Raw genomic sequence first — 19,752 nt, 5'->3', positions numbered from 1 at the left:
TGCCTCTCACCAGCTCCTCGCTTGCTGTCAATTCTAATCCAGCAGCGACGGTTACGCTGAACAAAAATCACGTTAATTGCAGTCCATTTGTAAGCAAAAATCTTATCTCCTGTAGAGGCACGCGCTAAATAAGATTACTAACATGCAAGTTCTGGGCTCACTATTTAAAATTATACAAACACATCACCAGCATCACAGGACGGCTGAGGTTGGCAGGGACCTTTGGAGACTGTCTGCTCCAAACCCCCTTGCCCTGTCATGGGGCATCAACGAGCAGAGCCTGGCTCCAGCCTCTTCACAACGCCCCGTCAGGTGTTTCTCATGAGAACTGTAGAATCCCGAGCATTCCCCTCTCAAGGCTGACCTCTCCCAGCTCCCTCTGCCTCTCCTTGCCCACCAGACACTCCAGTCCCATAGTAATTTTTGAGACTCCCTGATGGACTCATTAGCCCAGGACTGGACCCAGCGCTCCACGGGGGCCTGGGTCATCCCACAGGCACCGCGGACTTGTGCACATCCAACTTGTTTGAATGTTTCCTAACCCCATTCTCCTCTACCGAGGGTCCGTCTTCCTTGCTCCAGACCTCCCCTCTGATCTCAGCATCCTAGGGTTTGTGAAAGCTGGTCTTACCAGTAAAGACCAAGGTGAAGGTAGCATTGAGCACCTTGGCCTTCATGTCCTTTACCACCCAGGGCCCCTGCCCACTTCAGCAGCAGACCCATGCCCTCCCTAATCTCCTTCTGCTGTGGATACAACCCAGAAACCCTTCTTGTTGCCCTTCATGTCCCTCACCAGATTAAACTCCAGCTGAGGCTTTCCCGATACCATCCCCACGTGTTGAACTCTACGCACATGAACAGATCCATGAAAACCCGTGAGAACCTGTTCACTGGAAAGGAAGCATATGCTTGAGGGCTGCTGGAACCAAAGTCCCAATGTGCTCTTTATTTTTCTACGTTACTTTTTTCTTTTCCTTTCCTTCCCCTCTCAAAAGTACATCAGTAACTTCACAGCAGAACACCTGCTTTAAGTATATAGCCACATCAAGTGTTGATCCTATCACTTTTTGTATACATTGAAAAGACCACCGAACACTGGATAACTGGACTTCCCTGCATTTGTCCAGCAAGGTATAAATATGTTTTTTTGGATTATGTTCAAGGCCAAAGAAAACAGTCAGTCACGTATCGATTTAAAAAGGCACGGGATGAGTGAGACGGATGCAACAGCAGTGACTGCGCAAGGCGACATGAGCACGCCTGTTCAGGAACCAGGCGGTACCTGCAAATCCCGATTGTGGTTTTCACAGAGCAGCTGCAAGAACCGGAGGATGGGCTGCATTATTGAGATCACAGCACTCATCTCCAGCTCATCTTTGCTCTTGTCTGCTGCAGACTGTGCTCCTTCTGCTGCCGAGTAATGGTCATCAGGATCAGCTTCCCTCCGGTAAGTGTTGTAAGCCTTTCTTGTAGCTGCCGAGGCCTCCAGCAACTGATCCCGGACCTCCTCGGTAATTTGGGTCATGGGCTCTCTCACTACAACACACAAGAACAGATCTTCCTTAGGCGAACTGAACAAAAGGGAGCAGAGAATCTATTCACCCATTTCCCATTACAGTTTAACACACAGGCCAACTACTCATCATCAGCTCTTTCTGGTAAGTATGTTTAGTGTGATGTGAGGGTCTCGAGTTTAGAAGGATATCACGTCACTCTCTTCGCACCTTTTATGCGAACCACATTGAAGTTACAAATTCTGGTATTAATTGGTTAGGGCACACACATCTAGCACTAGCAGGAGTTATGATAAAAGGACCTGCTATAGAAGAAAATTAGGATTTCTCCACTTATTGTTAGAGAAGGCACTGACCACAACCCACAGTCCAGGGTCGTTACTATGGATCAGATTTGGGCAGCTTGTCACGATGGACAAGGTGGCAGAGTCTCATCTCAGAAATACTTTTCATCATTTCAATAGCACAATCTCACAAATGGATGAAGAGGGGATGAAGCTCTTGAAATCCCAAGCCAGGGCACCACAGATCTCTGAACTTTGCTCTGTGGGATCAGAGATCAGAGCATTATTGCATCAATTGAAATGAGTTCGAAACACAGCATTTTACTCCCTTGTCACTTCAGAAACAGAACAACTGGGGATTACCTCTTTTCCTGTTCGGTACATCTCTGTCTGAGTCTTCATCTTTCTTTTTATTTCCTAAGTCACTAGTGTTGACTGTGACAGTAGCCTTGATTTCTTGCTGTGCCACTTTCATGCGATCATAAAAAACCTTAAAGAACTTTTCAGATTTCTTATCTTCCGTCAGTCGGCAGAAGAACGAATGCTACAAGAGAAAATGGAACAGGATCTATATCTTCATACGCAGGTTTGAATACAGATTATTTCACCTTTCTGCACCGTACGATATCCTGAAGGACTGAGAGGTTAATTAGTTTTCAGTAAATCGAAACCTAGAGCAATGGAGACTCATACTTTATTGTTAAGGAAGCCCAAGTGTCTCCGCTGCATTAGCTCCCTTATTAACAACTTCCAAATATATTTTTAAAGAAGCAAGTGCAATAAATCACGCTGTCCATACATATAGGCAGCACGCTTCTCTCTACAGCAGTGGAATTAAGGTGAGCACAATGAATTAAGGTAAGGACAATGGAATTATCTATAATTTGATTCTCAGTTCAGAAACAAAACCGTATGAGCAAAATACGGAGGAAAAAGAGCTGTCCTGCCTTCCCGCCCGCGAATCAGAGGGACTGTGACTCATAACACGCAATAGTCAATGTTAATCACAGCCCAAAAATGTACAAACAATGTAATGAGGGATATTTCGTGCTAAGTTTCCATTGCCCCGTCTGCAGCAGACTTCTTAAAACTCTAATATGTCTTTAAGTGACAGGAAAACTCAAAGCACTGACTACTTTTAAAAAGGTTTATTAATGTTCTTCTGCCCATATGTGCACAGAGACAGAAAGTTCTTCCTAAAATTGAGGAGAATACAAATCATGTACAGGTCAAAAAGGAGCCAACACAGTGAGTGATCAGACAATTCTTGATGAAACCAATATGCCGTTACATAAATCAGGACCAGAGCTTAAACACGACTGAAGGATGAACTTGTAAGTGGGTCACCTTATGCAGAGTATTATGAAATTAGTTAGCATTCTGCAGCGGCTCACGATCCAACAGCTTTACATGATGAATAGGAATGAAGCCTGATTTATTGAAAAAACAAATTAAAATGGGAATAGCAATATATCCTGCCTGCTTTCCTGCGAAGCGGAGCACACAAGGCTGCCTCTGGCACGCCTGCCTTTGATCACTCCCAGGCAGCGGCAGTCAGAAGAGCGCTGAATGACTTTGAAACACTAATAAAGTTGCATCTTTGATTGCAGAGGAGCAGCATGACTATTTAAAGAAGTTGGTCAATATTCACATGAGATATCCCTCCCGCCACTGCAACACCTTCTACCTGCCCAGAGCACCTCGGGTAAACTCTTTCAGAGCTTGTTATTGTTTCCAGTGATCAACAGAGTGAGGAGGGAAAGGAGAACTCAGAGGAGGGCAAGGAGAAGAACCTTGGATGGGCATCGCACATCGGCAAAGCCACCCACACTGGCACCTTCTCCTGACATCCATTCAGTCTAGTAAAAGAGATGCCCGAGCACTGCCAAGAGACGCCTTCGACCCAAAGTCGTTGCAAAAGAAACGGGCCCTGTGACACTACACAAGATGCTTTGGGTGCCCAATTCATTTAAAGTATTGGATTAGAGAATAATTCTGAAAATACTATTATATCAAGAATTTTCACGTTTTCTCATAACATACACAAATAAAAACATCCTTTGTCTGAATGACAGTTTGCTTATCCAGTTGGGTTTTTTTTGACTCTAAACCAGTTCTTTGACCTGTCCAGACTCAGTGGACAGAATACCATCAAATTACAATCATAATGAAGAGACGCATTAGCACGGTTTCCCTGAGCTGCTGACCAGTAACCAAACCCCAGGCTGGGTTATTTACGCAGCCAACCCGTTAAAGCACGGTTGGTCTCCTACTTGGTGGCTGCAAGTACAGGGGAAGAGTCTGCATCTAAGTTGCATCTTGAAAATTTTTACTCTCCCAGTATTACACAACGAGTGTAACAATAACAACATTTTACAAACAGACCACTATAAACCATCAGTTCTAGAAAGGGCAGCTGTTTTCTGAACGCCACCACGATTTGCTCGTCAGGCGAGCAATGGTTGTCACCTGGCTGCACATCTCAAGCGCCTGTTCAGGAGGAGTTTCCCTGCGATGAAGCGGCAGTGAAGGAAAAGCTTTTTTTAATGAACCACGCTGAAGAAATACCTTGTACGCGAGTAATTGTTACTTGCTGACAGGCTTGACTTTTGTTGTCTTTTCAAAGCTTCTTAACTGACTTTCCACTGCACTTCAGAGAAAAAAACCCAATGAAACGAACATTTCCAGTAAAGCTTTCTTGTGCATGCTGTGCATACATTCAATGGTTGTCACAAAGCGATTGTTTCAGTTTAGGTCAGGATGTCTAACACCTTCACACGTATGAATCAACCACATGCCAGCTGTCAAAGATACCGTATTTTAAGAGGTGTGATCTTGCAAGTTGCACTTGAGCAGGTTAATTGGTGGTGATAATTATGACAGAAATCCTAAAATTTATTTACAGATCATCGAATCCCAGGTTGGAAGGGACCTGAAGGATTATCCAGTCCAAGCTTTCTCGGCCAAAGCACGGTCTAGACAAAATGGCCCAGCACCCCATCCAGCTGAATCTTAAAAGTTTGACCAATGTTGGGGAATCCACCACTTCCCTGGGAAGATTATTCCAATGGCTGATTCTTCTCATTGTGAAAAATTCTCCTCTTGTGTCCTGTTGGAATCTCCCCAGCAGTAACTTTTACCCATCACCCCTCATCTTTTCTGTGTGACTTCTCGTAAAAAGGGAGTCTCCATCTTCTTTGTAGCCATCCTTTAAACACTGGAAACATGGTGATAAGGTCTTCCCTGAGCCTTCTTTTCTCAAGGCTGAACAAACCCAGTTCTCTCAGCCTTCCCTCAAATGGCAGGCTTCCCGGTCCTTTCATCATCTTGGTGGCCCTTCTCTGGACCTTCTCCAGCCTGACCATATCTTCTTTGTATAGCGGGGACCAAAATCGAACACAGTATTCTAGGTGTGGCCTGACCGGTGCTGAGCAGATTGGGATAATGGCTTCTTTATCTCTGATGGTGATGCCCTTGTTGATGCAACCCACATTCTGTTGGATTGCTTTGCCGCAGCAGCACACTGTGCTTAAAGCAAAAACTGGAAAAATCTCACTTTTTAACATGGAAATGGAGCGGCCGTTTTAGACTACTGTATGCCCGGGTACTGGCTTGCACGTAGGCATTGTGCGACCACAAGGAAGACTACTGAAAGAGCAAGTGTGCAAGGAGAGCAGCTTGGAATGAAGAGAACAGCAAACCCTCTGCACTCGTACACATTTTTGAAGAATAGTGCTTTTAATGTGCCACTGATGCTGGAATATTTGACATCAGCTGTTCCTTTGAGGGCCTCCGAACAAAACTGATGCAAACTCCAAATCCAAGCGCCTTGTCAGCAAGAGAGAGCCTTGTCCTCCCAGGCTGGCTTCTCGTCTCCCAGCCAGACCCTGCTGATTTAGCCACCACCAAGCTGGGACTTGTGATCTCGTAGAAAACTACAGTAGGGCGGGGACCTGTGACCTGTAACACACCAGTATGTGGACTGTATCTGGTTATTCCAGTGTGAGGCACCAGAGGAAAAGATACCTGAAAGGGAACCGAAGATACAAGCTTCATCTCATACTCGAGACGCTGGCAATGGACCAGTTGCCTCCTCATACATTGTGCTAAAATAATCCAGTATGAAACTGTATTTTATTTCAACTGTGTTTTGTTAACAACTGTTAAAGAGTTGTTGCCGTTAAACGAGAAACACCACATGACACACAGAAGATCATGAGGTTTGCTTTATGAATGCCAGATTCAGCAAACAGCTCTACAAGTACACGCACCTCGATGAAACGCAATACCCCTCCAGAGCACTGCAACCGGACGATTAAATGAACCAAGACTTCTCTCCGATGTGACAATATCAGAGATAATTGCGATCGCAATTAATTACACAGCCACAGAAGGAAAGAAACTCACATGATCTGCAGAAGCTCCTAGCACGATAGCCATGCTCACCATGCGCAAGGACATCACGCAAAGAGTTCTCCATCGTTTTTAAAGACGGAGCATCCACCACCTATACAAACTCATTCAAGACTAACTTGGGGCAATGGAAAGAGCTTTGTTTAGAAACACAAGAGGAAAATCTTCTTGTGTAAAGGTTTGCAAGTTCAAAGTCTTGCAGGTGACTGGAGAAGAAATATTTTCGTGGTGCACTGTTTCCACACAGGTACGAAGCAGCAGTGCACTGCTGCTTTTATAGACATTATACATCAAGCATTATGATGAGCCTGTATTTGTTTCAAAGGGATGGAAGGAGAAGAACAATAACACCAGGTACCAGGAAGCCTGTGCAATAACTTCTGCTTCCTTCTCATCTCCATCACCCAACTTGCTCCTAAAGAAATCCAACCAAAAGCCTCATGCGCGGCAGAATTTCCCTCTTCCGCCTTTGCCCTCCAGCATACTGCCTCTGAGCAAAGGGAGAACCATCAGTAAATACCAACACCGTACCACCTACAACTTTATTTCCCTGTTCCACGGAAAACACGTTGCAGAAGAAAAGCTGCAAACCGAGGGACCAATTTCACTACAAAATAAATTGAGGGCCAAGTTTAAATGGCAGCGCATTGATCAGCTACAGCCTGGCACACCTCTGACCACCATCAGCCCTTCACTCTCGCTCATTAACGGAGCCCAAAGTTGTGTTTAAGTAATGCATCACTTCGATAAAAGAACCCTATCGTTCCGTAGAAGGCATCGGAGATGATGAACTAGGTCTGTCCATAGTATGTTCCAGTGGTTAATAACTGTTAGAAACACGTGATTAAGCTCCTTTTTATGTCACACTAACCTCCAGTCACTGATTTTTAAGTTTTTTTATAATTTATGTCTCTTCCATGATTGTCTCAGGAATTTGGTATCCTCTCTCATTCAAGTTATTTACATACACTATGAAATGTTTACCTAACTTTTTTGCTAAACTGAAAATACTGTTTTTGCTTGTTGGCATTTTACTCAGAATTAATATCATTTCCTGTGGTGGCTATTTTTTGGCACGCTCTTAAATATTGCAGATCATTAACAATCTGGACTGTAAAATCACATTTAAAAAAAAAAAAACACCAAACAATCAGCAAAGAATGGGCACATTCCCTAGCATTTCCATTTCACCTCTTCTCCCTTCCTGCCTTGCCTTCCAACATCTTTGAGACAGAATATACATAACTGCCACCCATGAGTGGAAGAGGAGCCCAGCTAAGTGCCCAGCAGCGCAGGGGAGTGGGACTGCAGAGGCAGGATAACCACACGGCACGTACCAATGCTCCTTAAACGTGTCTCACATACCAGCAATCGGTAGCAAACTGGTTTTTTAACCGGCAGAGCCAACATCTGCCCTTTGGAGAGCAAAGCTGGAAAACACAGCAGCCTGATACCTTCGCGTAAGGCGTACCGAGTATAGACTCGGCTAACTAATCCACTATAAACAGAACTAATCCACAATAAATTTAATGAGGAGTGAGTCTGTGCCCAATGTAGGATTGTTAAATGGAAATAAAATAAAAAAAAGAACCAGCTGAAGGCAGCTTATTTCTAGTTCTTCCTTTTGAAAGGCTGATCCGACTTTGGCTGTGTTGTGCTGTCACCTTTCCTGGGAACACCTTCCTCCACGCCGTTACCTGGAACTGCCCCTGGGTCACAACTGTTTCCCCAACCAGGAAAAGGAACAACCGCTGGATTATTTCACACCGACTGGCTTGGCTTCCCACCCCAGACTCAGTAACTGCAGGCTGGACTGTGTGCGTGGTCTGAACGACGGCATTGTGAGAAACAACTAAAAGCTATTAGCAAGCATTGGGTTGGAGATGCATCTGCTCGGAGCCGTGCTTCCTCCTGTGAGAAGGGTGGCCTGATTTTAGGGAAGCATTTGGCTGCAGAAGCCAGCGGAGATGCTGGCATCCTGCAGAGGACAGAGCCTTTTGGGGACCGCACCTTCTGTAATTCACAAAGCCGTCTCAGCAGAGCCATCACACCCTGCCAGACCATCCAAACACATCCTAGAGAACTCCCTGGGACAACAAACATCGTATTACCAATAAATAAGGGAAAGCAAAGCCCCAGCAAACACCTCCCAAATTAAAGCAAACTGCTGTCATCTCCCTCCCCATTTCTTTAACACCAGCGAACAGAAAATCCCCCGTGAACTTGACTAGTCAGGGATATATCAGAGAGGAAAGTCCCTCCAGATACAAGAGAAAGCTCAGCGATCTGGCTTCAATTCAGGACATTTTATTCCAGTGCTACAGAGGAATTATTACGGGGATCTTAACTCGCTTGGGTTATCCGGACGGGCTGCCAGCATGAACTAATGCAAAACTTCTGTGCTACTTCACGTTTGCGGAAAGAGCTTGCCACCCCCGTACCGTTTCTTATAGCTGGGCTACTTCGAAGCAGCCACACTTTACGGGGAACGGCACTGCTAACACAAGCACTGAATGCAGCGCAAATGCCAACCCTTTACATTCTGCCGAACCATATTGCCACGGCTTTTACTGCAGAAAATTCAAACCTAGCCTGGCTTTCTCTCCCCGCTCACTTATTTATTTTGAATATCACTGATCCTTCTTCTTTTTCTTGAAGTCTTTCATATGTCCTGGCTCGCTGAAGATCCATCACTCTGAGGCGTGAGTGATGGATATCATTAGTCTTGCATAGCTTAAGGAAATGGCAACTGAAATATTTCATGCTGAACGTACTTCACAGTTTGAAATAAACCCATAAGGAAAATCTGCCAGAACACCTCAATTGCCTGGTTTTTTTGCAAACTGTAAAATAAACTTTGTCCTGAAAGCAGAAGAGGGACTTCCCAGCTTTATTTTCCACAAATAAGACAAACTCTCTCTGGCATGGGCATCCACGTGCCATCCTCCAAGGCTCTCCTCCTACCTGGAGATTCTGCCCTACCGCAGGGGGGAGGTTTTTGGAGGGCAGCAGGGTGCACAGACCAGCTTTAAATGAAAGCGGCAGCAGAATTACAGCATCCATTTCAGGAAGAGCCCTTATACACGTTCTCCTGCTGCAACACCCAAAATCTTGATGCGATTTAAAACCATTTCACAAAGAGAAAAGTAGGAACAAACTTCATGAAGATATATGGTCCCCTTGTGCCCTTCCGGAGCCAGGACGGTGAAGTGACAGGGAACGATCACCGGGAGGTGAAGGCACACGGGAGGATCACCGGGAGGTGAAGGCACACTGGGGGAGCGCCAGGTAGAAGCGTTGACTGTTGGGCTGGGGGTCTAAATCCCCCTGCAGACAGAGCAGATGGCTCCCAAAGCGTGGGAGCCTCGGGGGCCTGACCTGCTTTCAGCTCAGAGCCTTATTTGAGTTCCTCCTGCGTACGTGTGGGAGCACGCACCCGCCGGGTCACTCAGTTAATCTGTGCAAGGCTCTTGCATGGCAGGAGCATGAATCCCACTTCCTTACCGAACCAGCAAGCTCTGTGTAGGTGTGAGAAACAAGGAAGTCTGCAGACTCCCCAAAAGAAAAAAAAAAAAAGTGTAAGATCTTCTTGAGAGACAGAGGAATTAAAGAAAACCATAGCAACAAGTCAGTCCACCTACCCAAACCACCCACCCACCACCAGTTTCATTTGCTGACGCACTTCAAAAACAAGCTGGCTCCTACCCGCGCTGGAAGGTGAGCAAGCCCTGAGAGCTCATTAAATTCCCGTCTCAGCTACTCCTGGGTGCCTGCAGCGAGCGAGTGGGATATAAATAGAAGTTATATAACAGCGCTTTGTTGATTCCCGTGCTTACCAAAAAAAAAAAAGAAAAAGCAGCATGACCTTGTTTTTCTGAATAGCTTGCCTCTGCCTGCTTGTGGAGGACTTTAATCCTGCTAGGGATCATCTTAAAAGTTTATGTTGGACCTTGGATCGCACCGAGAGGAGTAAAGAGAATTAATGATTTACATCCCTGCTCCTTACAGGACCAGGATCCCACCTGGACGTCGAGACGATTGACCCAAGAGGTCCGTGGTACCCAACAACCATGAACAATACAAGGCTACCAAGACTGGAGGACAAGCAAAGCAGCTGAACCCCGATATAGCACTTTTTTTTTTTTGCACCTCAATTGCTCTATTGCATACACGGGCACCTCAAAATTTAAGCACAAAACTTCCCTTCGGGCAAAAAGACCAAAAGATTCTGTGATACAGGAATACCGATGGCCCAAACATACTTTAATGAGTAGTATCGGCTGCAGTTGAGGTAGAAAGTGGTATCATTACAATCTCACCTCATCCACCCTGTTCTCAATCTCACCTATGCACCTTACTGCCCCAACAGAAATGAAATCACCTCTGCAGGAACGACTCCTCGCAGCTTTTGGCTCTGTCTCTCAGTGCATTATTAGTAGGGCTTGTTTATTTTTAACACGATGGTATCTATTGGCTAAGCGAGACGGAGATTCACCGTGCTGAATGCATTAGAACACATGCGAAAGGGAGCGTGCGCTCCCAGGGGTGGCCATCTCAAGCGTCCTCACGTGCTGCGGATCAACAGAGCATCAGGACGGGGATTTCCTCAGCCCTGACTTAATTACCAGTGCAGGTTCGGTGCCTTGCTTTGAAGGTAACTGCGTCATGCAGGAGGGGCTGGATTTGCAGCCCAAATTCTCCTTCATTCTGGAGAAGGTTCTCTTTAACAAGGGGCCGCTGCCCACAGCTGAATGAGATGGGTGGATGCAGGTCCTTACCAACACTTACTTTTCTTTTTTTTTTTTTAATGTCACATTCTGAAGCAACCTACTCAGAATGTAAAAAAAAAAAAAAAAAAAATGGTGAGAAAAACCTCATTAAAAGGGTGAAAGACATAGGTGAAAGACTTAATACATGCCGACAGCTTGCTGGTTCTGCATTAGTCTCCTGAATAGGTACTACTAAAACAATGTAAAAAAGATATAACATCCTGTATCAAAGAATTCTGCCTGTTATAAACAAAGTAGAAATTTTAAAAGACTTTTTTTTTTTTTTAAATGAATGACCAAAAGTTCTCAACTGCTATGTGCAAAAGCTCAGCGATCCAAAGACATTCTTGCTTCTGAAGCATTTACCACCACGTGCAATTTTGTGTGCTCTAAGGTAGACGCAACTTGCAAATTTTTAAAGTAGTAAATCTGGTTTAAGAAGTCCAAACCACAAACCCTAAAGCACCACTGTGTCACTAAATCTATGTTTTACAATCACCAATACGTCTGTAGCATTTTGTAAAATTTTCTCCCCATTTTGCAGGGCAATTGCAGTCACAGAGAAAAAGAAATTCTCGGTGTTTTGGCAACTGAATAGGACAGGACACATTTAGGCCAACATGGAAAAGTGAAAAAAAATAAAGCAGGTTGCCTGGCTGGTTCCACCTATTTCACTGTTGATCTTTTTAGCATCGCTTATCCTTCCGTTTTTGTCACTGTATTTCGCTGAAGGACAAAGATCTGCCTCAAAGCTACTGCTCCCTCCAGCCCGAGGGCTGCGGTGGACGCTCGCCGCACCCCAGTGCGCTCTCCTGCCTGCCACACACACCAGCGGGAATCCGACAGCCCGGGATTCCATCCCTTTTGAGCATCAGTTCTGCAATTATTTAATAACTATCGATCATCTTTGGACAGACTGAGGCAGCGAGTTCAGCAAAGGCTAAAACAGTTCACTGTGTTGGAGTTTTCTTACTGGTGGCAATGCACGAGGAGAAGCGTCAACCAAGTCCAAGTCCGTGTATGCTGCAAGACAGAGCTGGACAACCCTGTTCGCCCAGCATTTTACCCAAACTGGTATTTCCTACTAAATGAGACTAATGAAGAGCTGGCTGCCATGACTCCTGGTATTTCGCTTGTTCAGAGCCCCCACATTGGTACTTCTGCAACCACAGCCATAGCCCGAACCCTAATGAGCACTCCAAGGAGGGCACGCAAAACCCACGGCTCCTCTTTGCAGGCTGAACTGAAGAGCTCTACAAGTTAAAGGAACTCGAAGCCACACGGCTTACTGCACAGTCCCATCTCAAAGGAGCCTCACACACACATGTGAGCTCCAAACCCTGGCTCACCGCCACACTGATTCGCTCTTGCCATGTTGTGAAGGAGGCACGACCCTCCGATCCACCACCACAGGCTCCTTGATGCTATCTCTAGTCGTGGTGGCCCCCCAGTCCTCATCCCAGACATCCCTCCTTCCCCCAGCAGAGAAGAGCAGACCCTATCATTGTCCTCGGTGCAGGAGCAGCGAGTCTGCTCAGATGCCTTAAAGCCAGGAGCAAGTCCCACTTCTTTCCTGAAAAATAATCACCTTTTGCTCGGGCACTGACTCCTACCACCTCACCCTCCATGCTTGCAGCCCATCTCAGGAAGAGCTGGGGATACTTCTTCACTTCTGCACTTCAAAGTGGTAGCTCTGCATCATGTCACTTTGAAGTGGCACTTAAAAAAAAAAAAAGCCTTAAACTAAACTAATGCCATCAACCTCATTTTACCTTCCCTTGCTGAAAATACCAACGTGCGCGTGTGGGTAATTTGTCACGCAATCTAACTTTCGAGAAGATCCCTAATTAACCGAGCGGACCGAAGCCTCCATGGAGAGGCAGTTACGTAAGGGACCTGACTCGCCATGAACTTCCACCGACCAAGGAAACCCGAAACTCCACGGAGGTGAGGCAGAGTAACGGCGCATGTAATTTTTATTTGGCAGATGAGAGACGAGCGTGACAGACGTCCTCAGCAATTTCCTCCGCTGTCATTCATTCGCCAGGGCTGCTTTAACGGAGGAAAACTGGCCGCGTTGTGGCGTGCGCAGGGAACGGACCAAGCTTCCATCCCTGCCGAAGGGGATGCAGTCCCACGTGCAGCGTGCCCATGAGCGATACACCTGCCAGGGAAGCTCTGGCAACGTGTGCCCAAGCCAGCAGCCCAGGGGGACAGTGCCAGGTGCCAGCCAGCGTTGCCCGGGATGCAGGGCATGCTCGCCCCTCGCCATTTCAGGGGAGAGCATCCCCCCCCAGGGCCGCTCCGTGCAGAACCGCTGACGCCAGCGCTCTCGAGGTGGATGCTGAGGGTTATATAAATTAATAAAGGGCTTTATGTAATGTTCAGTTTGGCGAGCAGCAGCGTTTGTCAATTTAATTTGTTGTCCGGTTTCGACCCTGAGGTTCCACCTCCGCCTCCTTACAAATGAGGACAGGCTTCCCACCCAAAAAAACCTGGAGCTCCTGCCGAGCGGGAGCAACGAGCTCACCGGACACAGCTATGACACCTTCATCAGCATCTCTGTTACCAAAGAACCCGACAGGGTTTCCAAGTGAATTCCAAAAACTAAAAACAACCCAGAAAACTTTCCATGCAGAGAGCTTTAAGTGGGCGAAGACCTCTGTCTTTCCCCCAGAACAGTTCACTTATCACATCCACGTTCACCCCTATAGCAGAACACAGCAGCATGGGATTCGCTGTGCCATACTCTACTGGCTTAGCTTCCTTCCTAAGGAAAACTGGGAGTATTTTTTCTTGTCCTGCTTCTCCCCCACATTAATTTTCCTAACAATACAATAAAAATCACTCCTGCCAATTATAATAGGGAACATTTCTAGATTTGCTTTTCTGCTAGAGTTGGCAACCACCTACTTTGCCTAGCCTTAACATGGGCCCTTTATGCATGTAATGAAGCGGTAACACCTATTCCAGTTATCCCTTCCCAACATCATGGGGATCTGCTCTCCCAGTAACGCTCAGGGGAGTTACCCGGGAACTCCCATTATTAACCATATTACAATCATCATGTGCGAGTTCCTGTGTGTCAGTACAAACCTTGCACTTCAGGCCGAATTCATTTCCCGTGTGAAAACCTGGAGTTCAGAAAATGCCATGCAGGGGTGACACATTTCTGGCTTTGCTGCCAAAAAGCTTTTTTACATAACCCGTCCCTATCCCACCAGTTTCCTATTCTCAAAGGCCTGCAGATATAAGTAATTTAGGTTCAGTAAAAATTATTCAGACTGAGCACAGAATGAACTTGCTCGGAATATGATAAATCAACAGCTGCTAATAATAACCCAAAAAAATTTGCGAAATGAAGATAAACTGCGTTAGACCTCAAAGACGAAGCTGGTCGATTTGGCTAGGGCGACTTTCACAATGACAAACGTATCTGATGCAAAATGAACACAGTTATTAGTCCAGAGACTAAAGATGACTCTTCCACTGGCAGTTACTGGAAACTGCTGTAGAACTGCAGAAAATCCACTCTGGAGGCTGCTGTGAAGCCCTACCGACCTAATCTGCAAAATTTACCAAACGAATATAGACCAGAGAAAGATCAGGATAAAAGACCACGGAAAGTATTGGGTTCGTTTCCGTAGGCGCACCTAGTTTCCATAAGCAGACAAATTTTGCAGCGTATTTTGTAAAAACGAAATCTCACTGGGTAGGAGACCATCACACTGCCGCGCTCTTATGAAATCCTTGCTGTGAAAGGCTGTTTTATAACACCCGCCGGATTTGAAGCCGTGCACAATAGCCAGTACTCCACGAGTACCACCCCGACGGCTGGGCTGCACCCACACCTTCTGCATTTTCTGGCTGAGCAGATACACCATTCTTCCTACGTGAAGAGAGAAAAGCTCAGTTCCATGAACTGACCGTCTCAGGACACCAGTTTAACTTGGACATCACTCAGCAATTACTCTGGGAGATACAGACCTGAAATAGTGATTTCACTAAAGAGCAAAACCTCCACCTTCGCTTCGATTCACCGGAGTTGAGCCAGCTGTTCTCCCAGAAGTTAAGCTCTGTGGTTGGCGGTTGTTTTTTTTTGTTTTTTTTTTGTTTTTTTTTCCATTAAAGTTTTACTTACTTGGCTTTCGTGACTCAAATACTACTGAAAGACCAGAGTGCTGAATACGTGCTGCTCTTGACTGACATTGCAGCAGTCCCCGCGGGCCCTGACTGTGCTAGAGCCACTGCAAGTAAAGCCAGGCACCCGCCAACTCACCACCCAGCACCAGGACCGAGCTAAGTCATGGAACACCTTTGTGCTCTGATGAACCTTCTTTTTTGCCTTTTGCTGTCAGGCCACAGGATTGCTAGAACACAGAATACCTACGCTACAACCCCTCCATAGGATATTTTCAATAAAGTCTCCTCCGTCCTTTGCATGCATGAGTAAGAGCTGCTGGGTGTGCCCGAGACCTCGGAGCTTACAGTATTCATTAGCTGTAGGCATCACGAGTCATTTGGTTCCTAAAACATTCCGTACTTAGTAGCAGGCTACCCCAGAGACCCCCCCCCCCAGCCCCTCGCCGCTGCATTACAGCACGTACCCGCACACACACCACAGCACCGCTGCTGCCCAGAACATGTTCTAAAGGTAAAGACAACTGCCAAGCGCTTATTCCTGAGTGGGAAAGGACGGAAAATAGTTACTCTGGTTTATGGAAGTAACATCTATAAAGGCAAGAGAGCACCAGAAACTGGCCGGAGGGCCGGGCACGGATGTGAAAGTGTTACAGCACTTGCCGTGAGCACCCCGTGCCAACAGCTCATTCTGAACCACAGAGCTGTCCTGCAGACTCCCCGCTCCCGCTTACAGAGAGCAAATACAAACTAAAGAATCTCCCTTTTCAGTGGAAAAAGGTATCTTTGGAGATGGACTGCAGATCTCCCTGTTTGTTTTGACCAGACGAGCTAAGGAATGTGCTTCCAACCCTGATTCGCACACAGTGGGAAGTGACTCCACTCAGACCATTTGTTCTGGGTTCCAGCACAAGCAAAGGATCTCTCCACATCAGGCTGGTGCAGAATTTGTTTTTCCTTCCAGCATGACAGTGTGAGGTTACCTGAGGCTCCCCGAGAGCTAGAGGGATGAGAGTTCAGCTTCCTTTACATTGGAGAAGAGCAGGAAATTTAAAGGAGTGACTCTCCCCAAGGAATGTTAATCCTGTCACTGCAGTTTAAGGTGACATGGGATTTTAAATGCTTGATTCCCACTTTGTCTTTTGCAAAGAAGCTTCACCCTAGACCATATACACAGGGGAAAAAAGAGGGCACTGATTACAGAGACAGGGTGAAGGAGCCCAAAAGCCTTCCCTCTCCTCTCAAGGGGAGTTTGCATGAACACAAGAGGTGCTGCTGCAGAGATCCCATGCGTGTTTTAACCTTAGCGATCAAATATAACTATCCAGGATTCAGCCCCACATTCCACTTCATCAAATCTCCCCACGTACTGCTGCCCAGAGGACACAGCTGCTCTTTAGCACAGCTCTGGTCAGGTTTGAGCCAGGCATTTCTATGGGATTTAATCTGTTTTCGCTGGCAGGCTGGTTTTCCATCAGATCAACCGCTTGAAATTCACCTCAGCCCACACTGCACGAGCCGAACGAGGAGGGGACAGGCAGAGCTGCCCGGAACGGGACAGGCCCTTTGGCAGCAGCCCACAGTGAGAGCGCAAGATGGGGCGCTGCCTCCCATCTGGTCAAATGCTTCTCCCAGAAGTTGCCATCGAGGTCTCATTACGACTAACGTTGTGACTGCGGCGGCTCTGTGCTGCTGCAGCGATATCAGAGACAGAGTTTCAGATAGTTCAGTTTTCAGGGCAGAAAAAGAAAGGACTGGGGAGTGGTTATACCATACTGGGAACAGTGGGCCACATATATAAGGTTTCTTTAGTTCTCTTTGCCCAAGCTCTTCTGAAAATGATAGCATGTTTTATCTTTAAGTACCTAAATAAATGTTCCTAATTAGGATGCAGCACAAATGGCATGAAATTATAAGCCTAACTCTGTATGTGTATCAAACATTTGGACGTATCACTCCTCTGAGTGAAAGGAGCAATCTGCAGAATAAACCTTAAACAAGTCACCAATTGTTTTGTTCAGACATGTGAAACACGCTGCAGCGGGGCAGGAAAGGGGTAACGCTCTCTGGAACAGCTACGCATAAAGCCCATTGTCCAAGACAGAAACAGACTGTTGGCAAACAGAACACATACAAAGTCAAAAGAAAAAGATATTACATGTTTGGTAATCTTTGTAGGCCCCGTTTTGTCATAATAAGGTTTTACTTTCAGTTTGGAAGAAGTACGTACCTCTACCAGTCACAATTCTCATTTAGGGAAACCAAATCCTTACTTAAAACGCAGAACAAAGGACGGCGAGACTACAGGAGAAGGGTGCTCATCTGGAGTTTACTGTTATTTTAAATTCCAGTCTGAAAACTAACAGCTAGTTGTAAAAGTCTCTGAGCACACTGCAGTTGCCTAAACTTACTCATAGAAGCCGTCACATTAACTTACACTACAAAGCTGTTTTGTTATACATTCCTCTATATCGCCCTGGGAAATACCTCAATTACTCAGTGCCCATGCAAACATTTATTAACTTAACTTTTGCATGGTAGACACTGATATTTTTCTTAATTACAGGTCAAAGATCATTTAGTCATTTCCCCTCCCATCTCCTTAACCTCCTCAAGTTTCCTGGATTTCATAAAAACATTTCCCTTCCCACCATGTTTGAGTTAAAAGCTTAAGTTTTCCATTTCCCTACCTGTATTGTAGTGTTCCCACCTTCCAGGAGGGCAATGGCTAGCAGGATGCTCTCATGGAAGACTCTGTCACTCGTGGCATTCATGATGAGATCTATCACCAGGTTGGAGGCACCTTCCTTATCCAGGTGACACTGGACATCCGCCAAACTCATCTCACCTCGGCTCATTGAAGTCGATCCGGCACTTCCTCCTATAAAGGTGATTATGAGAAACAGGCTGAGATTCAAACCCTACGGTGATGGCACCTCTCTTCTGGTTTAAATTATTGACCTATCCTGAACAATGTGCACACGTTTATTAACGGTGATGAACTCGGCCCTGAGCACTTCTGCAAGGAAGAGTTTGTAACTCAAAGCACAGATGGGGCATGTTGTAAGATGGGCAGGTAACATCGCTTTAGCTCGCGCGAGTCTGCAGGAGGTGGTGTCCTGGAGGAGGTGGTGTCCTGGAGGAGGACAGCCTGCGCTGGCAACAGGAAATGGCTATTGCCACTGCCGCCTTCATTAGCAGCAGAAAATGGAAAGAAGGCTGGTGTATTGGAGGAGGATTCTGGAAAGAGCGTGGATTCAGGGATACAAAGAGAAGTAGAGGCTGTGCAGGACCAGTGAGGGGATGGAACAAATTCCAGAGGATGGTAAGGCCAACGCTACGCTTCTGTGCAATTACAGAGCCGTGAACTTCATGGATGAACAGACCAAACAAGAGAAGCAAGCAGGAGTTTGTGGAAGAGACAGGAAGAACTGAAGAAAATGCTTTAGAAAGTAGAAAAGCATGGCAGCAGACAGCACAACACAAGGACTAATGAAATATATATATCAACTTCAGAAAACAGGGGGAAATAGTTGGGGGTTTTTTGGTTGTGTTCATTTGTTTGTTTCTGATCAGGCCTGCTTTCAACAGCATTACCCACTGTCTTTATTCTGAAGAGGCAAGACCCACTGAACTTTGTTTTGACAAAGCATGCTTGACGTTACTGACTTTTTTAGCAATGGTCTCAAATTGAATAAACTGCACTTTATAACTGACTTCAAATCAAATTTTTGCTCATCCTACCCCGCAATCTCTCTGTAATACAATTAAATGGTTTTGTTTCAGATATGGTCAATAATCTGACATCCCTATGAGCAAATATTATTGCAAATATTAAATTGATCAGATTTTCTAAGCACACTCATTCAAAGCAAAGTTGCAAAATTCAAGCCAGCCCAAGATGGTCTCTGGAAAGCGTAAAAAGCTCTGCCTGCTTAATTTTAAAGTACTTTCTCAAATGCAGTCAGGAGAAAAAGGTCACTGCTCCCATCTGCATGAGGAATGGGCAGTTGACATGGTAAGACACAGGAGAGCGATGTTCTGCACGGCCTAAAGTGGAATCCTTCAAGGAGAGTTAAAACACATTGGAGTTCCCAAGGCCAGGAGCGACATGCAAGCAGGATTTCTTCCACATCCTTGTGGATAGTTCCTTCTTATTTGGGATTTCATACAGCAGAACAGTTGGGGAAAAGCCCAAAAGGGGGAGGAAAAAACCCCTATTTCACCTGATTTGCCAGGCAGACACAGACACACAGCATCTGGCAGGGCAGATGACACACACCACGACGAGCAGCAGCACGCCCTACCTCCTGCCCCGGCTTTGCTGGCGCCTCCAGCAGACAAGGGCCCATTGCCGAAGGTGGTGAGGCTCTCGCGCCGTCCCGCCGGTCGCACGTTGCCATAGTAACGGTTGACCAAAACTTGCCTGAGTGCCTCCCCCTTGAGTCAAAGAGGACAATGAAATCATGATGTGAGCTTAACGAATAAACAAACTACTAATATTCAGTAGCAAGGGCACTGCTGTTATCATTAGCCTAACTATAGTGAGGGAGGGGGAACCGAAACCCTGGAGATTTGGAAAAATCCACTGAGCATCTCCCAATGTGCTCGGGCAGGCTGGGACACCGGGGG

The 19,752-nt window shown here is 46.1% G+C and overlaps 1 protein-coding gene across 4 annotated transcripts in view; it reads right to left on the bottom strand.

Moving 5' to 3' along the window:
• Positions 1-19,752, bottom strand: part of ITPR1 (inositol 1,4,5-trisphosphate receptor type 1) — a 182,469-nt gene that overhangs the window by 46,747 nt on the left and 115,970 nt on the right. For all 4 annotated transcript variants that reach the window (XM_054216021.1, XM_054216018.1, XM_054216019.1 and 1 more), the window contains 4 exons: positions 19,428-19,560; positions 17,811-18,001; positions 2,162-2,342; positions 1,283-1,536 (listed from right to left, as the gene is read on the bottom strand). In XM_054216021.1, coding sequence (XP_054071996.1) covers positions 1,283-1,536; positions 2,162-2,342; positions 17,811-18,001; positions 19,428-19,560 — 759 coding nt within the window. The remainder of the gene's footprint in view (positions 1-1,282; positions 1,537-2,161; positions 2,343-17,810; positions 18,002-19,427; positions 19,561-19,752) is intronic.

Source organism: Rissa tridactyla, chromosome 10, assembly GCF_028500815.1.
Source record: "Rissa tridactyla isolate bRisTri1 chromosome 10, bRisTri1.patW.cur.20221130, whole genome shotgun sequence".
Taxonomy (NCBI): Eukaryota; Metazoa; Chordata; class Aves; order Charadriiformes; family Laridae; genus Rissa; species Rissa tridactyla.
This window is presented reverse-complemented; position numbering and strand designations above follow the sequence as displayed.